The sequence below is a fragment of the Cetorhinus maximus genome, chromosome 18 (assembly GCF_964194155.1).
Source record: "Cetorhinus maximus chromosome 18, sCetMax3.hap1.1, whole genome shotgun sequence".
NCBI classification, from domain to species: domain Eukaryota; kingdom Metazoa; phylum Chordata; class Chondrichthyes; order Lamniformes; family Cetorhinidae; genus Cetorhinus; species Cetorhinus maximus.
This window is the reverse complement of record NC_135896.1, coordinates 43,401,570-43,425,326: the sequence shown is the minus strand read 5'-3', so window position 1 is coordinate 43,425,326 and position 23,757 is coordinate 43,401,570. Positions and strand designations below refer to the sequence as shown.

Here is a 23,757-nt window from a genome sequence, read left to right as displayed (position 1 = left end):
AACTCACTTAGAATTCAACTGTTTAGGATATTGTGTGTTACTTTGCCTGGGCCTCTTAAAATCTATATGTCTTACTGTTGCCTTAACAGTGTAACTGGATCTTAGATTAATTAGGGGATTTAGAAGTTATCATAGTAGTAATTTGTAGATCTGTGTATGTGCATAAAATAATTTCATCTATTAATAAATGTTTAATTTAGTTTTATAAGAAACCTATATGACTTACTGGCCGCCTTTTTACTGAATTCAAAGCCCGTACCTCAAAATAAGTACAAATTGCAAATAATTGTGGCAGCTGCTTCAAGTTTCCCTCTGGGATTTCAGCAGCTTGATATTTACCATCCGCCTGCAATAACAGCAGATTCTTCTGTAATATATTTGGAAATAACAACTGTTTTTTAAAAAACTTTTTAATGAGCATTTTCAGATGCAGTAATATAGTTTTTGTAAAGACCTCTGACCTGTTAGTGATTAAATAAGTTACTTTTCATGTTTATAAATTGTCATGTATGTTGGTTTATGCTTGGGGGAGAAAGCTCAGGATTTTTATACCAAATCTCTTGATTTCAATTTTTCATTTCTCATTTTTGTCTAATGATATGAGTCAGTGGAGTTATCATTACTGGAAACAGATAGTTTCCGAAAGCTTGAATTAAATCTCAATTAGGGTGTAATGGAAAAATTATGCATTTTAGTCTAGGTTTTCAGTTTTAGTGGCTGTCTCTGCAAAACTCAGTCACTTTGCTTAAGAATTCAACTGCCAACTAAACCAAAATGTTGTACCTGTAGCATGCTGGTCCAGCTCTGCAAGGTTTATTGCTTTGAATGTCTCATCACAGGTTTAAGAGAAAGTCTAACACACAACTTTCAAATATGGACAGGCTTTGTGATAGGTTCAGTCTGATTTTGGCCACCAGTTCAGTTTTGAGAAGTTAGAATCCATAGGCAATTGAAAAATTCTTTGAGAAAGTAACTCGAGATTTTTAAGGAAGCCGAAAGCCTTGTGATTTTTTAGCACCTGAATTGGATTATTCTTTGCAATTGCCAGCAACTTGATGACTTTTGAAAGCTTCAATAAATAAAGAAGAAGGAAAATTGAGCTGAAATGTGTTTTGAATAGTTTTAGCTTTTAAAGGGAGACCAAAGGGAAGGAGTTACAAAGAGGAAGATTGAAATGAAAAGGTTTTGTCACCGAATGTGCAGCAGAAGATTGTAAGCTTAGAGCACCATGTGACATGAGAGGGGATGTAAGGCTAATGAAGGTTACACATGTAGTTGGAGTGAGACTGTGTAAAGATTCACAAAAGTGAAAATTTTAAATGGGATAAATTTGTGGATGAGGAATCAATGTAGGTCTGTAGGGAGAGGATGATTAGTGAACGAGGCTTATTTTGGGACAGAATACAGGTGATAGAGTTTTAGATGATTTGGAGTTCATGGAGGCCAGGACAATGGCAAGATAATAAAGTTGAGTGTAACGATTTCAGCAGCAGCAAAGATAAGTTAGGGTCAATTTGAGAAATAATGCAAAGATTCTTGGTAATGAATGGGATATGAGGATTGAAGCTCAGTTCTAAATTATGCAGAACACAGAGGTTGCATACAATCTACTTCAACCTTACCAATTGAATGGAAGTGGAACCTATTTTAACAATTAGGAGACTTGAATTACCCCCAGTGTAGAATGTGAAAAGCATCGTGTTAGGGGTAGGGAAGGAGAGGAATTTCTTATACGTATACAGGAGAACTTTCATGATCAACATGTCTCAAGCCCAACAAGGAATGAAGTAGTCCTTTCCACCCCACCCCCACTAGAGCTGTACTTTGAATATCCTGTCTTGCATTCTTAATTAGCACTTTTTCTCAGACAAAGACCACCACCTTCAACACCTCTTTGACCCTTTTGTCTCTGACATCTTTTGATTATCGGCTCACACCACACCCTCAATGTGTCTCTTCCCCCCCACCCACCTTAAACCAATTTATATTTCTCCCTTGTTGAAACTATGCTTCAGTTCTGCTGAAGGGCCATGAGGGCTCGAAACGTTGACTGATTTCTTCTCCGCCGATGCTGCCAGACTTGCTGAGTTTTTCCAGGTAATTCTGTTTTTATTTTGTTTTGGATTTCCAGCATCCGCAGTAGCTTTTAGCTTTTTGTTTTTATCTTAAGGAATGAAGTAGTGTTGGATCTGGTTCTGGAACATGAAGCAGGGCAAATGGAATGTGTTACAATAGAAAATCAGCTAGTTAACAGGGACCACAATGTAATCCAGTTTAGAGTAATTACTGAAAGAGACCATTAGATATCCAAGGTAAAAATGCTCAATTGTTGAAGAGCTTATTCATGGACAGGTTGATTGGAAAAGCCATTGCAGGATAAAGCATTAACGGAGCAATGGAAGGTATTCAGAGAAGAGACAGCTCAGGTACAAATTAGGTATATTCTTTTTAAGAGAAAAGGTATAGCATCCAAAGCTAATGCACCCTGGATGACAAAGGAAATAAAAATTAAAGCAGAAAAAGGAGGCTTATGACAAATGTCAGGAGCAAAATTCAGTTATTAGGCAGGAAGATTATGGAAATTACGTGAGGGAATTGAAAAGGTTAATTTGAGAGCTGGAGAGGTTAGGAGAAAAATTTAGTGAGCAACAATAACTTGAACCTTACAAGATATGCTTATAAAATTATAAAATGTTTTAAGATATTAACTAGGGAAAAAAAAGTTGAGCCTAATACCTATTAAGGACCCCAAGGGCAATCTTCATGTAGACTGAAGTGTCGGCATGGCTCAATGAGTAGCACTCTTGCCCGTGAGTCAGAAGGTTATGAGTTCATGTCCCACTCCAGGACTTGTACACAAAAATCTAGGCTGGTGCAGTGCTGATGGAGGTGCCATTTTCAAGATGAGATTTGAAATTGAGGCCTGTCTGCTCTTTCAGGTGAAAGTACAAGATCCTGGGCACTACTTCAAAGAAGAGCAGGGCAAGTTATTGTGGTGAATATTTATCCCTCAATTAACATCACAAAAAACAGATTATCTGGTCATTAGCACATTGCTGTTTGTAGGATTTGTTATGTGCCAATTGTCTACGTTATTTTCTACATTAAAACAGTGACTACATTTCAAAATTACTTCATTGACTGTAAAGTGCAATGTCCAGTGGTTGTGAAAGGCACCATATAAATGCAAGTCTTTCTTTTTGAGCTATTGAATTAGTACTTTGTATCTGTCTTCACAAAGGAAGTGGATGATGTGAAGGTTACAATAGAAGAGGAGGGGAAAGTTAAGGACAGATTGAGCAGAGAATAAAATTAGCATTACTGAAAGTTGATAAGTCACCTGGCCCAAATGAAATGCATCCTAGGTCAAGTCGTCAGCACATGCAAAGAGCCATAACTTTGTGAGAGGAAAGTTACTGGTATATGAGGACTGATCCCTGTGGGAGCCTGTTGTTAATTACGCTTGGTCTCCAAGGTGTACAAGAAGCTGACATTTGCTGATCATGAAGTTGATTAATTCTGGGGTTTTCACAAAGCAGATGATGTTCAAGAGTTTCAGCAACGTGCCTATGCGCCACACAGTATCATAGGCACAGGATAAGTCAACAAAGGCAGTTCCTATCTTCATGCCTTTCTGGAAACCGGCCTCAATATGTGAGGTCAGGACTTGTTCAGAGCAGTTGCGGCCTTTGCGAAAAGCTGCATATTGGGGGTGTATTGCTGCTTCCAGGGTGGGACTAGCAGTTGGCATTCCAGGACCATGTATGTTATTGAGAGCAGGGAGATGGGGTGGTAGCTGCATGGGTCATCGAGTGGCACCAGTTGTTTGGAATGGTACCTGTGCTGTGGGCTGGGACACAGATTTGCTTGGCACTTCTTTCCCTGTGAACCGATATTCTTCAGGAATTCTGGATAAATCCCATCGAGTCCTGACTTTGCCTGACTTGGTTTCCATTAGGCCGTTGTCCACGTCCTCTTGGGTGTAAGAGTTTGAGAAGTCTGTCTGATCTAGGTCAGTCTTGAGAGACCTCTTCATTTTACGATCTGCTTATCTTCCCTGCTGGCGGGCACCTTTGAGTTTATTAGGAGCTGTGAAGTGGAGGCATCAGCAATGATTCTGAGCTGCTCGTGTGGTTGTTGCTCATTCGCTCTCAGACAGCATAGGAGTTTCCATGCCTTTTGGCTAGTGTGTGAAGTCTATCCTCTCCACTGTTTCCCGCCATCTTATGACGTGTCCTTCATCAAGGCACTTGAGGAGTACTGTTGTTACATCAGGGTCTTCATTTTCCCTATATTCTTTCAGGAGCTATTTACTTTCTGGGGCCCAGCAGGGGATGAAAGATTTTCTGAAGTCCGAGGGAACAAATTTGGTGGCTGCCAGTTTGAAAAGTAGAGTCACGTGGTTGTAGTCTTCTGGGAGGGCTGGAATCTGGTTAATGGTGGATTCTAGATATCTTCTGTTGGCATCCCAGTTACCCTTCTGCAGATTCCCAGGTTTTGGCTTTGAGTTGAGGCTCGTGCATGAGAGTTTTGGGTGTTGGGAGTGGGGGAAATGGATAGCACTTGTCAGAAGCACATTAGCTGTTGACTGTTTCTGTCACTGGTCATAAAGCAAAGATCAGGTGAATAGGCCTTCCACTTGGCGAAATGGAATGTGCCACGCTGCTTTGCATCGTATATAAGTTTTAGGCCCAGTCTGACAATTGTTCTCTTGCGTTGTTGTTGATGAGGTACCCCCACATCTGATGTTGGCTGTTGTCACCAACGTAGATGGTTGGTGTCTTGCAGGCTGTATTACAGTGTTGTGATGATCAGCTTACCTATTTTGTTGGATAGAGTAGGGATCACCTAGTTTTGGGTCTTCTGTGTCTTTGGTGAGGCTTTCTTTGATGTAGGTGGCTAGGCTGTATGTCTTGTTATCCCTGCTTGTAATGAATTGGTATCCGGGAACTTGGGCTAGATGGCTGGAGTGGTCTGTGAGGTGGATTTCTTGCAGGGTGGCTATGTCCACATTCCTGTCAGAGTGCTTTTGCAAATAGTTCATATTTTGTCCAGGATAGGCCTGCAACGTTGAGCTGGTACTTCCTGTTGCTGGTCTTATTTCTTGGCTTTGTTGTTCCTGAGTGAATCCATTTACCAGCGGGTTTTTACTGCTTGGACCAGGAGTCTCAGGTCTAGTCACCATCTTGACGGCATTAGTTTGCAGGTGTTCGGATTGGAAAATTTACACTAACGGGAGGACCATGTGAAGATTGATGTCCCCCCTCCTTTCAAGAAATTGAAGAGTGTTAAAGCAGGAAAATACAGGTCAGTCATCAGTGGTGGGGAAGTTATTAGAAACAATTACTGGGGTAAAATGGACTTTTGTTTGGAAAGATTCCATAAGTGATTATGCAGAAGATGAAATGAGCGAATATAAAAGAATATGGGGAAAAGGCAGGAAAAGCAAATTATAATAAACAGCTTCACATGAGTTTATCATCAGCACAGGTACAATAGGCTGTATCACAAAATTGTGTGCTAAAAATTCTATGAACCTGTCTGTCAGAATAACCACAAATTTAAATTTCTTTGTTTTGTTCATTAAACAAAGTTTTATGTTAAGATTATTTTTCACCGTGTTTGAACTGTTAACTGTATAAATTGCAGTATGTTAAAGGCTGAAAGAATACCCAAGGTCCAGGAAACATTGATGTCTCGTAATTAGTTTGGATTTTCCAATGGTTTGTAATTTTACTATCTTGTGTTTTTATTAGGTTAAACAATTGCAAAGAATGCAGAAATTTGACACAATAACATTTTCCAAGTGGGCCCACAGTTACAGTAACAGCTATTAGCTGGGTACGGTCAGTTTGTGAAAGATGGGGGATGGTGGCAAAATTATCTCTCAGCATCAGATTTCCAGAGTTTTTGGGATCCTCAAATGAAAAAAATGGAGATGGACTGTGCTGCTATTTTTCTTAAATAATGTTACAGTCACATCATATGTCCGTAAAGCTTTTTGGAAGATGGACACTTTACTATTAAAAAGAAACATAGGCCAGAATTTTCCTGTTGGCGTGTGGGGGTGGGCCCCGCACGCCCACACATAATACGATGCGCGGTGACATCGGGTGAGCGTCCCAGTGTCACCACGCGCCATCGCGATATTTGGGAAGGCAGGCATGCTATAAGTTCCGATGCAAGCCCGCCATCAATTAACAGGCCAGTTAAGGCCCTTGAGGCCGCAATTGATCTCGATTTTTCACAGCCCATGCGATCTTCAGGACATCGCATGGGCACAACAGGCAGGCAGTAGGAGACATTTGTATAAACCTCATCCACTGGCAGGATAAGAGGGGTGAGTGGGGTTGCGAATGTGATGTTTGAGGGATTTGTGTGAAAGTAACTTTTACTTGCCTGAGTGAACAGGAAGACTTCAAAACTCATACCAGCTGCTAGGACAGGAGTAAAAGCCTTGGTCAGGACTCTATAGTAGAAATCATTTCTGGGGCCCACAGCTTTCAGGAAGCCTTCCCTTAGCCTGGTAATGGGAATTGTGCTCTCCACTGGAGGCACCTCTTCTGAGGAGGAAGGGAGGGCCAGAAGGGGGAGGAGGCCAGGAGTCTACATTCAGTCTCCAGGGGAGCCACCTTTAGGAGGAGAGGCACAGGCACAAGGGATGCAGGGTCAACAGGAAGTCCAAGGCGGAAGGGGCCGCAGAAGACGTCAATATCCTGCTGCCAGGGTTTGCAGGCGGCGAAGCAGCGACCTCAATATGTCTGAGGCCCAGTGCCAAAGGAGGCTCCATCTCTCAAGGGAAATGGTCACCTCCATCTGTCAGATGATAGGCCCTGAGATCTCCGCAAACTGTGTGGGTGGACACCCCATGCCAGTGGCTCTAATGGTCACAGCTGCCCTCAACTTCTATGCCTCCGGCTCTTTCCATGGGTCGATGGGTGATCTCTGCGGAGTCTCCCAGTCAACTGTCCACACTTGTGTCAAGCAGGTGACAGATGCTGCATTCAGGCGTGCATTGACTTTCATCCACTACCACTGGGACGATGCCAGTCAGATAGAGTGAGCCAGAGGCTTTGCGGCGATTGCTGGCTTCCCCTGCGTCAAGAGTGCAATCGACTGGCCATCAAGGCGTCAGCAGGTGAGTCCGGTGCCTTCGTCAACAGGAAGGGCTTCCACTCCATGAACGTGCAGATAGTGTGTGATCACAGGATGTTGATTCTACAAGTCTATGCCAGGTACCCGGGCAGCTCCCACGACCCTCACATACTCAGACACTCCCAGGTGCTGAAGGTCTTCAGTGCTCCAGCCCGGCTGGATGGATGGCTGCTGGCTGACAAGGGCTACCCCCTCAGAAGGTGGCTCATGACGCCTCTCCGCCATCCAAGAACAGAGGCTGAGCAGCGGTACAATAGGAGTCACGCCTCCACAAGGGCTGTGGTGGAGAGAACCAATGGTCTTCTCAAGATGCCCTTCTGATGCCTGGATCGCTCAGGGGGCGCACTCCAGTACCTCCCAGATCGTGTCTCGGTGATAGTGGTTGCATGCTGCGCTCTCCACAATCTGGCGCTGGCAAGGAGGTGATGCAGTGGACGAGGAAGATGTGGACGCAGTTGCTCCAGATGCACAAGACGAGTCCAGCAGTGAGTCCGAGGATGAGCATGCACAGGAGGACGCTGAGGGGGTAGACGCTGACCCAGGCATACTCCAGGGAGGCAGGGACACCCGGGAGGCTTTAATCCAAAGAACCTTAAGCTAGCCCACCATAGATGGACCTTCAACACACGCCAGGGCTGCAGGCTCCACACTGAATACCTGAGTGCTAAATCAGCCTGGATAATAACATTAGCTAAGGCCCTTGTCAATAAAGTTCAATGTCAAACAACTCACTCATAACATCATGGCTTCCTGTACACATGCAGAAGTAAGGAATCACCCTGAGGCATGGCAACATGTCAAAATTTATTGAGCAAACAAAAGTACATTCAGAAAGCAAAACAAAAATGGTATTGGACATCACACCGAGTCTTCGAATAAGTACTATGGGCCAACATGAAAGCACCAGTGAAAAACCCCTGGTGTGCCTAAGGTGCCTTAAATTTACGCTTATGGGTGCTATGTCTAGGTGCTGTCCCCTCGCTGGCACTGGCATCTGAAACAGCCTGCTCACTGTGCTGTCCTGTTGGACTTAATGATCTTGGTGAACGTCCTCTGGCCCACGGAGCCTGTGCTGGCCCCACCTGGGAGGGAGCGGCCAGCTCCACAGCTGGCATCTTTCCAGTCGCTGCAGCCTCATTGGATGCCACGGTCCCTGGCAGAGGGGCAGAGGAGCTGCTGCCCTCATCCGGAATGCCCTTAGAGGAGCCCGCACAGATGACAGGCAGCTGCTGCGCCGACACGAGGTAACTTCAGACCTCCCTGCACACCGTAGTAGGATGGGCGCCGAGCTGGGATACTTGGTACCCAGATCATCTCTCACATTGGCACTGACCAGCTGTGGCCAATGCCGCTGTGACCTGATTGTTCTCCTGGAGGTGCCTCTCCATGAGAGTTGCCACTCTCTCCATGGAGGAAGCATGGCGCTCTGTCATGAGGCTCACTGCATCAGTGATGCTCCGCGTGGACTCCTCCAGTATGGGCACCATGTCATGCATAGCCTCATGTATCTTCGCCAGATCATCCCGCATGCCCTGCTGCACTTCCAGTATTCACTGCCTCACGGACGACTCCAGAGGCACATCACCAGCTACCGACCGAACATGTGCCTGGACCCCAGCAGTCCTCTGACTGCCAGCACCCTGGGCACTCTCTGTCTCTGCCCGCACCTCAAGCAAGTGTGAAGTGCCTTCACCGCCGTGTCCCGAGATACTAGCCGAAGATCTAATTCCCACCGAGGTGCTAGTATCTTCGCTGGTGCCTGCCTGGCTGAGATGGTGTGACACTGCATTTGCTCAGGGGCAAGAGGTGGGCTCTCTGTCCCCTCCTCCCGGCCCTGCTCCGGTGATGCTGAAAGGAAGAAAAAGGACATTTGATTAGTTACAGTGCAGACAATGTCAACTTGCAAGCCGCTCCCCCGGATCATTATGCGCTCATCCTTCCATAATCAATGGTCAACCCATGTTGCTAACTTCAGTCACGGAGCATTCAGTAGTGCCATGGCTTCTGTGACACACATGGTGACCTGACTGCTCGCCAAACATACCTCCCCATGGCACCCCAGCCTCACCGCCACCGGTGGACCTGGGGACATGGCACCTCTCAAGGTCTATGGCCTGCTGCTCGAAAGGCGTAAGAATGGCCAACTGGGCCTGCCCTCTTCCAGTCCGCATTTGTTCCAACGCATTGTGCGCAGACTTTTCCTGAAAAGGAGGGAGGAGCATTGATTAGTCCAACCTGCACCTGAATTCCCATCGCATCCCTGCCAACCCAGCCAGAGAGGGACATTGCAGGACTCCAGATCTTTGTCACCTTGCAGCTGCCGCACACTCACCCAAACAAGCCAGGGCTGATCTCCCCCCCGCCATTGGCCAAATACTGTCTCCTTCACATGCAGCACCACAAGGTGCCACTTTGCTAAGCAAGAAGGCACAAGCACGTGGAGCGCAAACACCAGAAGATGGATTGGTGCCCTGCCAACTAGAAGCTCCCCTCCCAACATTTTAGCACCCTGACTTTGACATGCTTCACAGTTCCAGCACTCTGCCTAGGTGCAGACCCTTGACTTTTATCCCCATTCTATACTCTGGGTGTCAGTGTCACACATGTTGCGGATGCAGAATGCATCCTAGCTCAACCCTCTCAGGGTGAACTGGGCATGAGCAATCTCTGCTGTCACACCCAGTGAGGGATCCATGCCGTGAAAGATTCAATAACGTTACTGTACTCAGAGTTGGCGGGGGTGTGGGGGGGTGGGGTGGGTTTGGGAGAAAGGGTGACAGCTGCATTAAGTGACTTGAGGCAACATGGTATTCGCCCTTCCCGAGCGCAGGAGGTCATTGAACCTTTTGCTGCACTGGAGCCATATGCGCCGCACCACATCCTGGGAGCTGATACTCTCAGCCACCTCCTCCCACGCACATTTAGTCAGGTGGGGGTCCTCCGCCTCCTGTCTCTCAGAAGAAGGACCTCCTGTCGCGCTGCCACCTCCTCCAGGAGGGCAGCTAGGCACTCATCTGAAAAATGAGGGGCACATGGCCCCGCTGACCTAACCTCCGGCCTGGCCTGCCCTGCCCTGATGGCCTACCCTCCGGACTTGCGTCACCAACATTGCCCCTCTGCAGAGCCCTTCTCCCAGCCATTTTGAGCAGCCTTTCCAAGGCCCGCCCTCTCCCACTATGCACAGGAGTCGTGAACTACGCTGGGTGGGCCTTAATTGGCCCGCCCGCATAAAATGGCAGCGCGGACCCAATCACAGGCGGCGATCGGGTCCACGCCCGCCGCGCCCACTCCCAACCGGCTTGCCCAACATGGGGATAATCCTCCCCGTGGAATATGAACACTGTACCTTTACAAAATAGATCCCAGAGAGTCATGATTTGTTTTGTGGTTTCTGTACAGACAGAGACGGATATGTCTGAACATATCCCTGGGAGGTTACTTAAAATTCAAAAAGCCTTCCAAGGTGCTGATTGACTACCCTTCATCATTCAAGTGGAAGAGGCTTAAAATGACACTGGCTGCTACACTTGCTGGCCCCATGAAGATAGAATTTCAAATAAAGACACTTTGGAGGCTAATCATAGCTGGATTGTTGATGAGATAGCAAACACGTTGTGGCAAATTGCTTAGCCAACCCATTGTGCAGAGAATGAAAAGCATTGATACTGTTGTCACATGATAGGAATTGGTAAGAAATACTTGGAAGTACCTTATTCATCCACAAGGACAGGTCAGTCTGGGAAATGAAGACTAGAGGGAAGCCATCTCTCGCTAGCTTTAGGAACTGGGCTGCCCGATCCTTTATCCTTTATCCCCTTCACCGTCAGGTCAGACTGCATGAAGGTGCTGGGGATATGGTTTGGAGGGACCAGGGCATGCGTTAGAAATTGGAAGGAGCAAATGGTTATGGTGAAAAGAAAACTGAGCATGTGGGAGTAATGCTTCCTCTCCATGGCGGGTAAGAACCTGGTAATCGGAAGTAAGGCACTCTCGGTGTTCCTGTATGTGGCACAGGTCTGGCCCATTCTTCACTCCTGCGTCATGGCAATCACCCGAGCCATCTTTTGCTTTATCTGGAGGTTGAAAATGGATCATGTTCGCAGGGACACGATGTATAAAACTCTAGATAAAGGAAGAAAAAATGTGCCCAACATCGCCCTCATCCTAATGACCACCTTTGTGTATGACTGCATCAAGCTGTGCATAGACCCTCAGTACACAAACACCAAGTGTCACTACGTGCTGAGATTCTGTCTGTCCCCGGTATTGCGAAGGATGGGTCTGGCCACGTTACCGCGGAACCTGTCCCTCGTGGAAAAAATTTATGCAGAGAAACACCTTTGACCACAAGTCCAACAGGCAGTGGCCGACACATAACATCCTAGAGGCCCTGCGGGAAAAGGAGATGGTGGATCCTGTGGGATGGTTCCCTGAGCAGACTATCAAAGTCATTTGGCAGAATGCCTCATCACCAGAACTTTCCAACAAGCACCAAGACGTAGCTTGGCTGGTGGTGAGAAAGGCCCTCTCTGTCAGATCCTTCCTACATGCCAGGAGTCTCACCCCTTCCACATGCTCCCCTTGAGTTGGCTGTGGTGGGGAAGAGACCGTTGTTCATCTCCTTGTGGAATGTGCAAAGAAGGTCTGGAGAGAGATGCAGTTGTTTTTGTCGAGGTTCATTCCGAATAGTCCTGCAACACAGGACGCTGTGCTCAACATTCTGTTCCCAGGGACACACACCGAGACAAGCATCACCTGCAGCTGGAGGATTATCAACTCGGTGAAAGTTGCTCTTTGGCCTACCCAAAGCTTGTTGGTCTTCCAGTGTAAAGAGTTGTACCCAACCGAGTGCTGCAGACTGGCAAAGTCCAGGACTACATGCTGAGGGATGCACTAAAGTTTAGGGCAGCAGTCACAAAGGTACAATAGGGAAAGGTCGCTGTCTAAGATCTTTCTGCCACAGTGCAACGAGGGGCTGGGAACTCTTTAGACCCCTTGGGCTGTATGAATGTATGCAGTGAATACTACATGTATTGCAATTGTATTGAAGCACCTCAGAGTGCAACATGATCTATGTCGATAACTTGAATACCATTGCACTGTCTGACTGTCTGTAATGACCATGTTGAAATGTCTGTAATGTTCATTGATTGTATTGAAGCACCTCATGATCTATGTGGAAAACTGGAATGTGATTGCACTTTTTGTGATGGCCATTTTGAAATGTTTTGTAATGTTTTTTCAGATATTTTATGAATAAAGCATATTTTTCCAAAAAAAAAATCTCTCATCCAGCACAAGGGACAACCATGCCTCAAAAGTCATCTTAGGGAGAGAATTGAGATTTATTTGTATTACCTGCAAGATTATAATTTTTCACTACAGAGGCTCGACTAACTTCAGCTGGAAAGCCAGAAGCTTGCTGTTATTTGGGGTGAACCAATGTGAATTCATCACCAGAAACTCCTGACTTGCATTTTTTTTCAATGCACTGAGAGGGAATCCTTCAGGCCTGCAACATTTCAACGACAAACTTGAAGACTGATTAGAAGTGACCTTTTTTGTTTACCCTTTGGGGAGAATTTTCTCCCCGTCGGTGGGGGGCTGAGCGGGCGCGCAGCCATTTTACGTGGACAGGTCAATTAAGGCCTGGCAAGCGTGACGTGCACCCGGAAATGCTGAGCGCTCCCTGTGCGGGCAGGGGGAGGAGGCTGAGTCGGGCCTGCGCTCTTTCGCACATGCACACAGAGCTGCCTTGGAGTTTAATTTCATTGTGAAAAAGTCAATAAAAGATTTTTTAAAATGATTCGGACATGTCCCCTCATGTGACAGTGTCACATGAGCTGGGACATGCCTATGAATTTTATTAAAAATTTTTATCAAAGTTTAAAAACCTTCATGAAACCTCATCCCACCAGTGGATGAGGTTCCATGAAAAATGTGAAGGCCGCCTGGGCTCTTCACCTACCCACCCCTAAGGTTGGACGGGCAGTCCTGTTAATTGCTTTAATTGCTGTTTAAACAGCCTTAATAGGCCTTTGACAGTTTGGCGGGCGCGTAGCTGACTCAGTGCGTGCCCGCCAAACTGAAGATCTGAGTGACGTGCGGTGATGTCAGGTCGCACGTGGCGTCACCACATGTCATTTTACGTGTCAGTAAGCGGGGCCCGCCCCTGCACGCCAACCAGAAGACTTAGGCCTTTAAGCAGTTTAGGTGCTTGCGGCGTCTAGAAATCATCTGTTCTCGTGTGTGTGTGTGTGTGTGTGTGTGTGTACGCATCTAATATGTGTGAGGAATGAGTGTTGCTGCGATACATTTCAGGTGTGAGAGATAATCATTTATCTTTTCTTTTGAGCTAAACTTAAGAGGAAGCCCATTCATCTCTGTTCTTTAAAGTCACAGCACTCAAAGGGTTAAATCACTCCTCCTCCAAAGTACACCTTATTGCTGTCAGCCGAGAGATGAGAAAAGGGGAGAAATTATCCCATATCTCTCCCCATCCATAACAATAACCCTATAAAAATGCCCGGAATTATGTGAACAGTGGGTATGACCTCAGTCATGTGTTATACTCTTCATGGCTGAAATAGTGTTTACAAGTAAACTCTTCTAATTTGACTTGCACGTTACTAGATTAGATGTTGCATCTATCCCTTTCCACTGATGGTATACATCTTTGTTCTAATATTAAACCACTCCTACTGTTAGAATAGGGTACCACAAGGATCAGTTCTTGGACCTCAGTTATTTAAAATTTATCTAAATGACTTGGTTGAAGAGACTGAGTGTAACGTATTATCCAAGTTTGCTGATGAAACAAAGTTAGGTGGAAAATTAAGTGATTAGGAGGATGCAAAGGAGGTGCAGGGGAATATAGACTGGGTGAGTGGCAGGTGGTATATACTGTGGCAAAGTGTGAAGTTATCCACTTTGGCAAGGAAAAATGAAAAAGCAGAATAGTTTTGAATGATGAGAGACTTAGGAAATGTTTGTATTCAGAGGAACCTTTGTACACGAATCACAAAGTTCAACATGCAGGTTCAGCAGGAAATTAGGAAGTCAAATGGTTTGTTAGCTTTTCTTACTAAGGGTTTGGAGTATAAGAGTAAAGAGGTCTTAACAAAATTATATAGGGTATTATTGAGGCTGTACCTGGAGTACTGTGTGCAATTTTGGTTTCCCTGCCTAAGGGAGAACATATTTTTCCTAGACAGAATGCAATGAAGGTTCACCAGACTGGTTCCTGGGATGGAAGGATTGTTCCATGAGAAGAGATTGAGTAGACTAGGCCAATATTCCCAAGAGTTTATAAGAAAGAGAGGTGTTTGAAACATAAAACTCTTAAGGAGTAGGTCTGCAAAAATGTTTCTCCTGGCTGGGGAATCTAGAACAAACTCAGAATAAGGGTCAGTCATTTAGAACTGAGATGAGGAGAAATGCCTTCACTCAAAGGGTTGTGAATCTTTGGAATTCAAAACCAAAGTTGATAGATTTTTGGGTACTAAGGGAATAAGGGACATAGGTTTAATTTGGGAAGGTGGAGTTGAGGTAGAAGATCAGCAATGACCTTGTTGAATGGTGGAGCAGGCTCAAAGGGCCAAATAGCCTATTCTGGCTCTTATTATGTCTTTATGTTCTTAATAGAAACGTATGAAGGCTGACTGATTTTTGAACTGCAGCCTATCTTTAAAGTACATGCAAAAGAGGAAAAAGTGAGTCACAATCCTGATGTAATGACTTAGTTGTGCAACAACTTTATGTGCTCTGTTCATTTTTGGGAACAACACAACAAGAGGTCAATAAGCTTCCTGTACTCTTCATGATAAGGTCAGTGAGTACCTCTAGGGACATGCTACAATTTCATTACAAGTCTTCAACAATTAACAATAGCATTTACTTAATCCATTTTGTAACAAATTTTGTTTTGTTTACTATACAATGCAATTATAAAAGTTGAATGGTTAAGATAAAATAATTATTTTTGCTGGTATCTTAAGAAAATTAAACAAAATGCCATTATGCAACTTAACTCTAATACATGACTTGAAATAATACTTCACAAATATTGTATTTACCATTGTGTCCATATTTACAGATGCCTGTTGATGGCAACTCTGCTTAAAGTAGCACAAAGTAAATGCATGTGTGCCTATATGCTAACTGCTCCCACTGAAGTCCTATATGTTACACATTCTCAAGATCATCATATTTAGACTCGCTGAACTATCCTTCATGTAGTGAAATATCACATATTTCAGGGTTGCTGCTTGTGACTACACAGCAAATCTAGCTATGGATTCACAGAATTATTTAAATAATGATCAAGGTGCAGCAAGTTGCATAGTCATTTGTTCCACAGTAAAGGGCTAAATTTTAGTTTTGAATAACATGTAAATCCATTTATCTTGTGCAGATGTTTCTCTGGTTCTCAGTTGAATCAATGAATTACATGCATGATTCACTGTTAGTGTTCTGTTTCATTTTTCGGGTAGATGAAAAGGAAACCATGGGTGAAACCAAGTCAGGTAATACAGAGTAGGACAAACATTTCTGAGGTATGTGACAGACCACCCTTTTCTCCATCATTCCTGACTTCTTTCTTGGATAACAACACAATATTGGTATTACAAGACTTCTAGCCCTGAATTTCCATGGGGGTTCTCCTGCCATAACTTTGGTGTGTAATTGCAGTTAAATTTCCTTAAAGGCCATTTTTAGCTATTTACACCACTTCTTCAGGGGTTTTGCTGATCTCCCTCTGGAGAACCCTAATTGAAATACCAGGTGTCTGTCTTTTTTTCAGTGTGCTGAATGACAGAGAAGTCATTGTTGGAACTCGTTTCCTAGCTGCAGCCAGCCAGATCGAGAGGCTGGATGGCTATCAGGCAAGTAGTCGTGAGGTACCTGGCTGCAGCTGGGGAATGTGGGGGAGGGAGGGAGTGATTGTGGAGGGCATTGATGGGGGTATGTGGGATAGGATGCTGGCAGAAATTGGGGAAAGATAGGAGAAAATGGCCTTAGGCCCATGGAGGAAGTTGGAGGGGTGTCATGGATCACATCAAGAGACCGTCGTTGGGGAGGTTAATAAGGGAGATAGGTGAGCGGGGGAAGCACTCTGCTCCTTCTGGCCGCCCAAGCAGTCCATCAGTTCTCGCCTCCCTCCAGCTGCTTGGTTATCCGAGGCCTGGGAAACTTGGCCAACCAGCATTGAAGCTGGAGGATAGATAAAATGTTAGGCATGCAGCCTCATTAAAATGGTTTTTTAAATTTGTTCATGGGAGGTGGCTATCACTGGGAAGTTCAGCATTTATTGTCCATCCTTATAAATCTGTTTAATTTTTGTGATGCATATTTGTTTAGAGTTTAACCAAGTACTAATTAAATAGATGTGAAGCATAAAGTTTAAATCTTGTGGGGTCCAATTGACTTTCAGTCACCAATTGTCAGCTATAAAAACAAAAAGCTAAAAGCTACTGCGGATGCTGGAAATCCAAAACAAAAACAGAATTACCTGGAAAAACTCAGCAGGTCTGGCAGCATCGGCGGAGAGGAAATCAGTTAACGTTTCGAGCCTTCATGGCCCTTCGGCAGAACTGAAGCATAGTTAGGAGAAGGGAGAAATATAAACTGGTTTGAGGTAGGGCGGGGGGGGAGACAGATGTTGAGGGTATGGTGATTGTGGAGATAAGCAGTGATAGGAGCAGATAATCAAAAGATGTCACAGACAAAAGGGTCAAAGAGGTGTTGAAGGTGGTGATATTTGTCTAAGAAAAGTGCTAATTAAGAATGGAAGACAGGATATTCAAAGTACAGCTTTGGGGTGGACAGACTAACAAGGTTTTAGTTTTAGATTTAAAAATAATGGAAATAGGTGGGGAAAGAAGAATCTATATAAATTATTGAAAAAAAAAGGGGGGGAGGAGAAACGGGGTGGGGATGGAGGGAGGGGGGGGGAGTTTAAGATCTAAAGTTGTTGAATTCAATATTCAGCCCAGAAGGCTGTAAAGTGCCTAGTCGGAAGATGAGGTGCTGTTCCTCCAGTTTGCGTTGGGCTTCACTGGAACAATGCAGCAAGCCAAGGACAGACATGTGGGCAAGAGAACAGGGTGGAGTGTTAAAATGGCAAGCGACAGGGAGGTTTGGGTCTTTCTTGCGGACAGACCGCAGGTGTTCCGCAAAATGGTCGCCCAGTTTGCGTTTGGTCTCTCCAATGTAGAGGAGACCGCATTGGGAGCAACGAATGCAGTAGACTAAGTTAGGGGAAATGCAAGTGAAATGCTGCTTCACTTGAAAGGAGTGTTTGGGCCCTTGGACGGTGAGGAGAGAGGAAGTGAAGGGGCAGGTGTTGCACCTTCTGCGTGGGCATGGGGAGGTGCCATAAGTGGGGGTTGAGGAGTAGGGGGTGATGGAGGAGTGGACCAGGGTGTCCCGGAGGGAACGATCCCTACGGAATGCCGTCAGTGGGGGTGAAGGGAAGATGTGTTTGGTGGTGGCATCATGCTGGAGTTGGCGGAAATGGCAGAGGATGATCCTTTGAATGCGGAGGCTGGTGGGGTGATAAGTGAGGACAAGGGGGACCCTATCATGTTTCTGGGAAGGAGGAGAAGGCGTGAGGGAGGATGCGCGGGATATGGGCCGGACACAGTTGAGGGCCCTGTCAACGACCGTGGATGGAAAACCTCGGTTAAGGAAGAAGGAGGACATGTCAGAGGAGCTGTTTTTGAAGGTGGCGTCACCAGAACAGATGCGACGGAGGCGAAGGAACTGAGAGGTAGTAGGAGGTAGTATGTCAGCTATCTCACTCTAGCTAAAGGAGGACTGTCCAAGGGCACAAAAGAGAAACCTTAGCAGTTGGATCATTTATTTTGTTTGTTAAACAGGTAAAGTGCTAAAAATATTTATTATATTATGCAGTTTTAAATAGATTTTGGTGCTGCATGTCAGTGGTTGACTTTTCACTTTTTCTTGTCTTCTCTGTGTAGTGTATTTTAAACAAACAAACAAGACAGATTTTAGGGGCTGAACGGCATTCTCCTGTCCTTGTGTTCCGAATAGAAATTGAAAATTTTTTTAATTTAAATTAATGATGCATTTGATGTGTGCACACTCAGATCCAAATTGACCCTACACAAATGTAAATTATTCTTAATCATGGTTATTTTGTAAAGAAAGAGAAAGAACTTGCACTTGTATAGCACCTTTCTCATGCTCAGGACTTCCCAAAGCACTTCATAGCAATGAATGCTTTACAGGTTTAGCTATTCATGTTTTGTACGTAAGCACAATAGACAATCTGCACACTGCAAGGCCCCGCAAACAGCAATGAAATGAATAGCTAGTCCTTCTCTTTTCGTGGTGGTGCTTGAAGGCAGAATGTTGGCCAAGACACTGGCATAATTTCCTGCTCCTCCCTCTTCAAAATGTGCCGTGGAATCTTTTACATTAACTTGAACAGGCAGACAGGATCTTAGTGTAATGACTCATCCAAAAGACAGTAATTCTGACAATACAGTGCTTTACAGTTCTGCATTGAAGCATTAGCCTGCATAGGCCTAGAGTAGGGTTTAAATCAACAAGCTATTAACTTCAAGGTGAGAGTGCTGGAACCAAGTCAAGATGACAAATCTGTATAATGTACGCAAGTAATGTGTCAGTAATGCAGAGCAGTAGGATCCAGGTTCATGTTGCAATTCTTCAGATAAATTCCCAAATATCTCAGTTCAGTTGCCTTGTGAGGGGGCGAAGTTCATTACCTGCCAGCTATAAGAATGGTACTTTACACCTTTGGGGCTCTTTCTTTTTCTTTATCTCAAGTAAAAATATACAGTATTGAAGAAATGTATTTGGTGCATTTTATTATCCATTTTAAACATCTAAAACGGCATCAAACTTTTAAAAGTGTTCTTATTGGCTGCAGTCAGCAATTTTAAAATTGCAATCCGTTGAATCAGTTTAGGACTTGAAGAAGATTTAACGAACCAAATCATTTATTGTGTTAAGCGAATAAAATAATCAGCTCTAAACAATGATTCTATCAGGTAACGTGCCTTGATAGTTTTATTTATTAACCTCCTAAAGTTGGTATTATAGCATCAAATACAAAACCTAAACAAGTCTGAATGGTTTTGAGGATTTTTCAGGCCATGGAAAGTAGAAAATATCTAAAACCCAGAGAATACCACAGATCTTTTGATTTTGTTAAATGTTCTTATGAGTCTCAGTAGCTTCAACTATATTCAAAAAAGTGACTCAAAATATGTTTCTGATACAAGCAAATTATTCAAAGAACTAAAAAGAAGAACCAGTTGCAAATTGTATTATATACAGTATAATCAGACATAGTGAAAAAAAGTTGCATAGTATCTTTCACTATATGTGAAAAGCATTTCATAGCTAATGAAGTACCTTTTTAAATGTAGCTATTGTTGTAATGTCGGAAAACATGCAGCCAATTGCACACAGCAAGATGCACAAACTAGAATGACCAAAAAAGCTGTTTTAGTTAGTTGAGGGATAAAAATTGGCCAGGACAAACTGCCCAAAGTTCCATGGAATAACTTAATTCTAATTGAAAGGATAGATAGGTCTAAGTTTAACCTCATCACCTCAGAGTTGTCAATCTAAATTGTGGTTAAATGTATAGACTGATACTGTGAATTCATGAGCTTCTAGCTCAAATAACAATGTTACCATTGAACCAAGGTGGACACTGATAGAGAACTTGTAAAAGGCGCTATAGAATGTTTGATCAATTGGTACATATAAAAATTATGGCCAGAAAAGACCAGCTGGATCATAATAGCATAACACTTCCCATCCCTAAACAGCCATGTAATGTGCTGGGTGAGGCATAAAAAATGATACACAAATCCAGGGCCAAAAAGGGCAAAAGTACTTTGGAAAATTCCTCTTCGGTTTCACTCGCTTGATGATGTCAATCTAGGGGATTGCTTAGACCATGTGTCATCTGTTAATGCACATCCTATATGATGCAATCACTGCCCTTATTAAGAGCTGGTCCAGCATGTAACCACCAGTTTATTCGTTGAAAGTAATATTTGTGTTCTATGTATCTGTGCTCATCAAACTGAAGGGTGACATTGCACAATTTTGATAACGGAAAATATTCCATTTGAGCTTAGTGATAGCATCTGGTTCAATGAGGAGTGCAGGAGAGCTTGCAAGGAGCAATATCAGGTATATCTAAAAACGAGGTGCCAATCTGCTGAAGCTACAACATGGTTACTTGTATGCTAAACAATGGAGGCAGCATGCTATAGATGGAGCTAAGTGATGTCACAACCCATGGATCAGATCAAAGCTCTGTGGTCCTGCCACATTCAGTCATGAATGGGAGTGGGTAATTAAGCAAGAACACTGAGAAGGAGATTCCAAAAACATCCCCATTCTTAGGGAGCCCAATGCGTCAGTGGGTGGCCCTCCACTCTATCACCAACCTTTTTGTTCTTTTTCCCCACTCCACCTTTTCACTTGCTTAATATATTACATTTCTATCTCCCTTCAGTTCTGATGGTCCTTAACCTAAAACATAACTCTGTCTCTCTCTCCACAGATGCTACCAGACCTGCAGAATATTTCCAGCATATTGTTTCTTTTATTTCAAATTTCTAGCATCTGCAGTATTTTGTTTTTGTTTTAATAAACATAATATATGTTGTAGAATCAAAATAGTCTGACCAGCAATTTAATACAGCCGTCCAAATCTTCCTGTCAGGGTCGATCCTGAGTGTATTGATGCTGCCTGTGAAAATTTCTATGATCCGACCCTTTTACAATTTTTCAGCTGTGTCTTCTGATCCCAACTGAAGCATCGAAGGGTCAGTACAGCCCTCCTCGGAGAAGATCATCGGGAGATAGGCAGTAGCTGTCGTATTCAAGTAAATTTTTAAGGTCCAAGTCTTTCAATAATGAGTGTTAGTGAATGGGTAGCTGGGTGAGGTGTGGAAAGTGTTGATAAAATAAATGTGATGACATAAATAAGTGGTAGAACCAAAAGCCTAATTCTGATGTCATAAACCACAAATATGAACATTGACTTGGCTTAATTAGTCTCACTAATAACTGTTCATGAGCGTGAAATTCCCTCGCCAGGTCCGGTTTTCTCAACTCAAATGGCCAGCATTCCAAGGAGGACAAAGTAAATGTTACAAAGACATTCTGAAGCTCTCCTTGAAGTGCAGCAGCATTGACATTAATGACTGGAAGGAGCTTCTTACCAATCGTTCAAAATGCTGACAACTTTTCCATTAAGCTGCATCATATGCTTTGAGTCCAAAGGCCTTAATGATGAGGCAGAGTGGCGGCAGAGAAGGATTTAAAAAGGAAGCAAATCCTGCAGTCTGGATCCCACTAACTTTGTGGGACTTCTTGCCCCATGTGCCCGAACATCTGTGGGTCTAGAATCAGCCTGTTCAGTCATAGGAAGACTCGTGGCAGAAATCCGTGCCCCTGACTAGACATCATCCTCGAATCGAGGAGCAGCTGCCGACAATGACCATTTATTATCATTTAGAATTTATTTTTATAATCTGTTCACTTTGTGCACAACTCTAGGTTGAACCCATTAGGAATTTGATACAGGGAAAGGATAATGTTGCAAATTGTGACATTTAATGTAAAGTTTCTCTTGTCCGAGACATTTACATTTAACAAGGATTGTCTAGAAATAAAAGTCTGTATGGATGTGTATCTGCATGCTCACAGAGAAAACAATATCAAATTTGCTGTATATAATTTTATTTTAGATTTCTTCGTTATTAATATTACGTCTATGTGCTTCTATGAGGGGAGAAATGGTTATAGAGATTGTAACCGCACCCTACAACAAAAAAACATGTCCGAGCAACAAAATAAAGCGGCCGGCGTTGAACAATGAGGGATTAAGCGCAAATCCAATGTCCGTACCGTACGTTCCTTGTGTTTGCAGCCTCGTTCCTCAACCCTTTCCGCATTTGGCAGGAGCGCGGCGTAAGAAAAGAGGCGAGAGGAGGCGCCAAGTGCGTAGCGTGCGCACGGTGGCCTCTGCAGTAAATAGAATGGCCCGGGATTGGTGATTGACGGCTGGAGCTTCCATTCGGTAAAATGGGGCTGAGAGGCCGCCGGGGAGAATGAAGCAGAGCGCAGACACGGCCAAGTCCGGGACCTTCACTTGCTGCAGTTCCAGCAGCCAAGTCTTGGAAACGGCGCAGAGCGTTGTGCGTTTCTTCAACGGGTGATCATGTTCTGTGCGTAACTAACATTAATGTCATTGTTTTGTCCAACCAAGACTTGACTCAACTGGGAGGAGACTTGATTCATCCAGCAGCAAAAGCAGAGTGAAGTTAGACCCGTTCCGTGTGAGGGAATTATCCAGGGATGTCTGTGAACGCTGGTCTCGGCCGCCGGATCAATCATTTTTCCTTTTCCTCCACTACTCTCCTCTCCGTCTGCGGCTGCCATGCTGAATAATGTAAGAGCTGCGAGAACTCGGACTTAATATGAATTATTGCTTGATATAACAAGAAACGGAGGGGAAGTATTTCAGTGTTTTGAGATTCTTGAGTGTGGCCGAGGCCGATGCCGAGTGCTGTGTCCACGAGCCATGCAGCAGCCTTATGATTTCTTCAGTGAGGAGAACAGTCCGAAATGGCGGGGGCTGTTTGTACCAGCTTTACGCAAGGTAATGATCTATAATAGTTTAAAAATGCAACATCGATATTTGGGAAAGAGATAATGGTGGCAAAGTGTATTGGAGTGCAACTTGTACGCTCCAGATTCGGTTGGCGTCAGTGGTCTCCGGTGTATTCACGTAGCCTGAATTTGCAGCAGGTACAAGTGAAATATTTACATTTGAAATGGAATTATACAAAAATACTTTTTAGCTGCACAGGCTAAGTTATTATTGCTCAATAACAATATTTAATGTTTCTTCATCGATTCTTCTGGGTTGTTTCGATGTAGGTGATCAGCTGATCATTCAGTCATTTTTGTGATTAATATCGATATTTCTGATCTGAATTCACCATGATGTGAAAATTTAGTGCTAAAATTGAATTATTAGGTATATTGAATTAGGAGTAAGTTGCATTAGGAAAGTTGCTGGATTTCATTTGATCCCTGGTGTAAATCAAAGGAATCCAGACACAGTAATTGATTTACTTGTTTTTTTACTTAAAACTTGATTTTCCCCATGAGAGCATTGCAGACATACCAACCTGGCTACGTATGTTGAATATAATTTCATTAAAAAAATCTACTCATCATTTGTAAGTAGAATGGAGCATAGATGCACTGTATTCAGTTTTAAATTACTTGTATATGTAACATGTTTCTCAATATGTTGTAGGCAGTAGGATAACATGTATCGCTTGAGCCATGCATCAACAATTTTAACATAATTCTTAGTTAACAATGCAGTACTGCTTGATCAAAGGTTAACCTGTGTTGAACAAGTTGACAGGTATTTCTGTTTGGCCACTTGGGACTAAGAAAACCCCTTTTCCTTCAACATTGATCAGAAAATTATTATTATAGTTCCTGTGCCAAAGTGTTTTATAATGAAAATATTGAGCTTTTATGTTGTATTATTTTTCTCCACAGGCT

At 43.9% G+C, this 23,757-nt stretch overlaps 2 protein-coding genes across 3 annotated transcripts in view; one reads left to right on the top strand and one right to left on the bottom strand.

Moving 5' to 3' along the window:
* The window catches only part of dmac2l (distal membrane arm assembly component 2 like), a 391,974-nt gene that overhangs the window by 54,501 nt on the left and 313,716 nt on the right, over window positions 1–23,757 (bottom strand). The window lies entirely within an intron of this gene.
* Window positions 22,190–23,757, top strand: part of sos2 (son of sevenless homolog 2 (Drosophila)) — a 106,882-nt gene continuing 105,314 nt past the window's right edge. Inside the window, exon 1 of one of the 2 annotated variants that reach the window (XM_078562538.1) lies at window positions 22,190–22,834. In XM_078562538.1, coding sequence (XP_078418664.1) covers window positions 22,757–22,834 — 78 coding nt within the window. In that variant the 5' untranslated portion in view covers window positions 22,190–22,756. The remainder of the gene's footprint in view (window positions 22,835–23,757) is intronic. The other variant, XM_078562539.1, reaches the window with a different exon arrangement.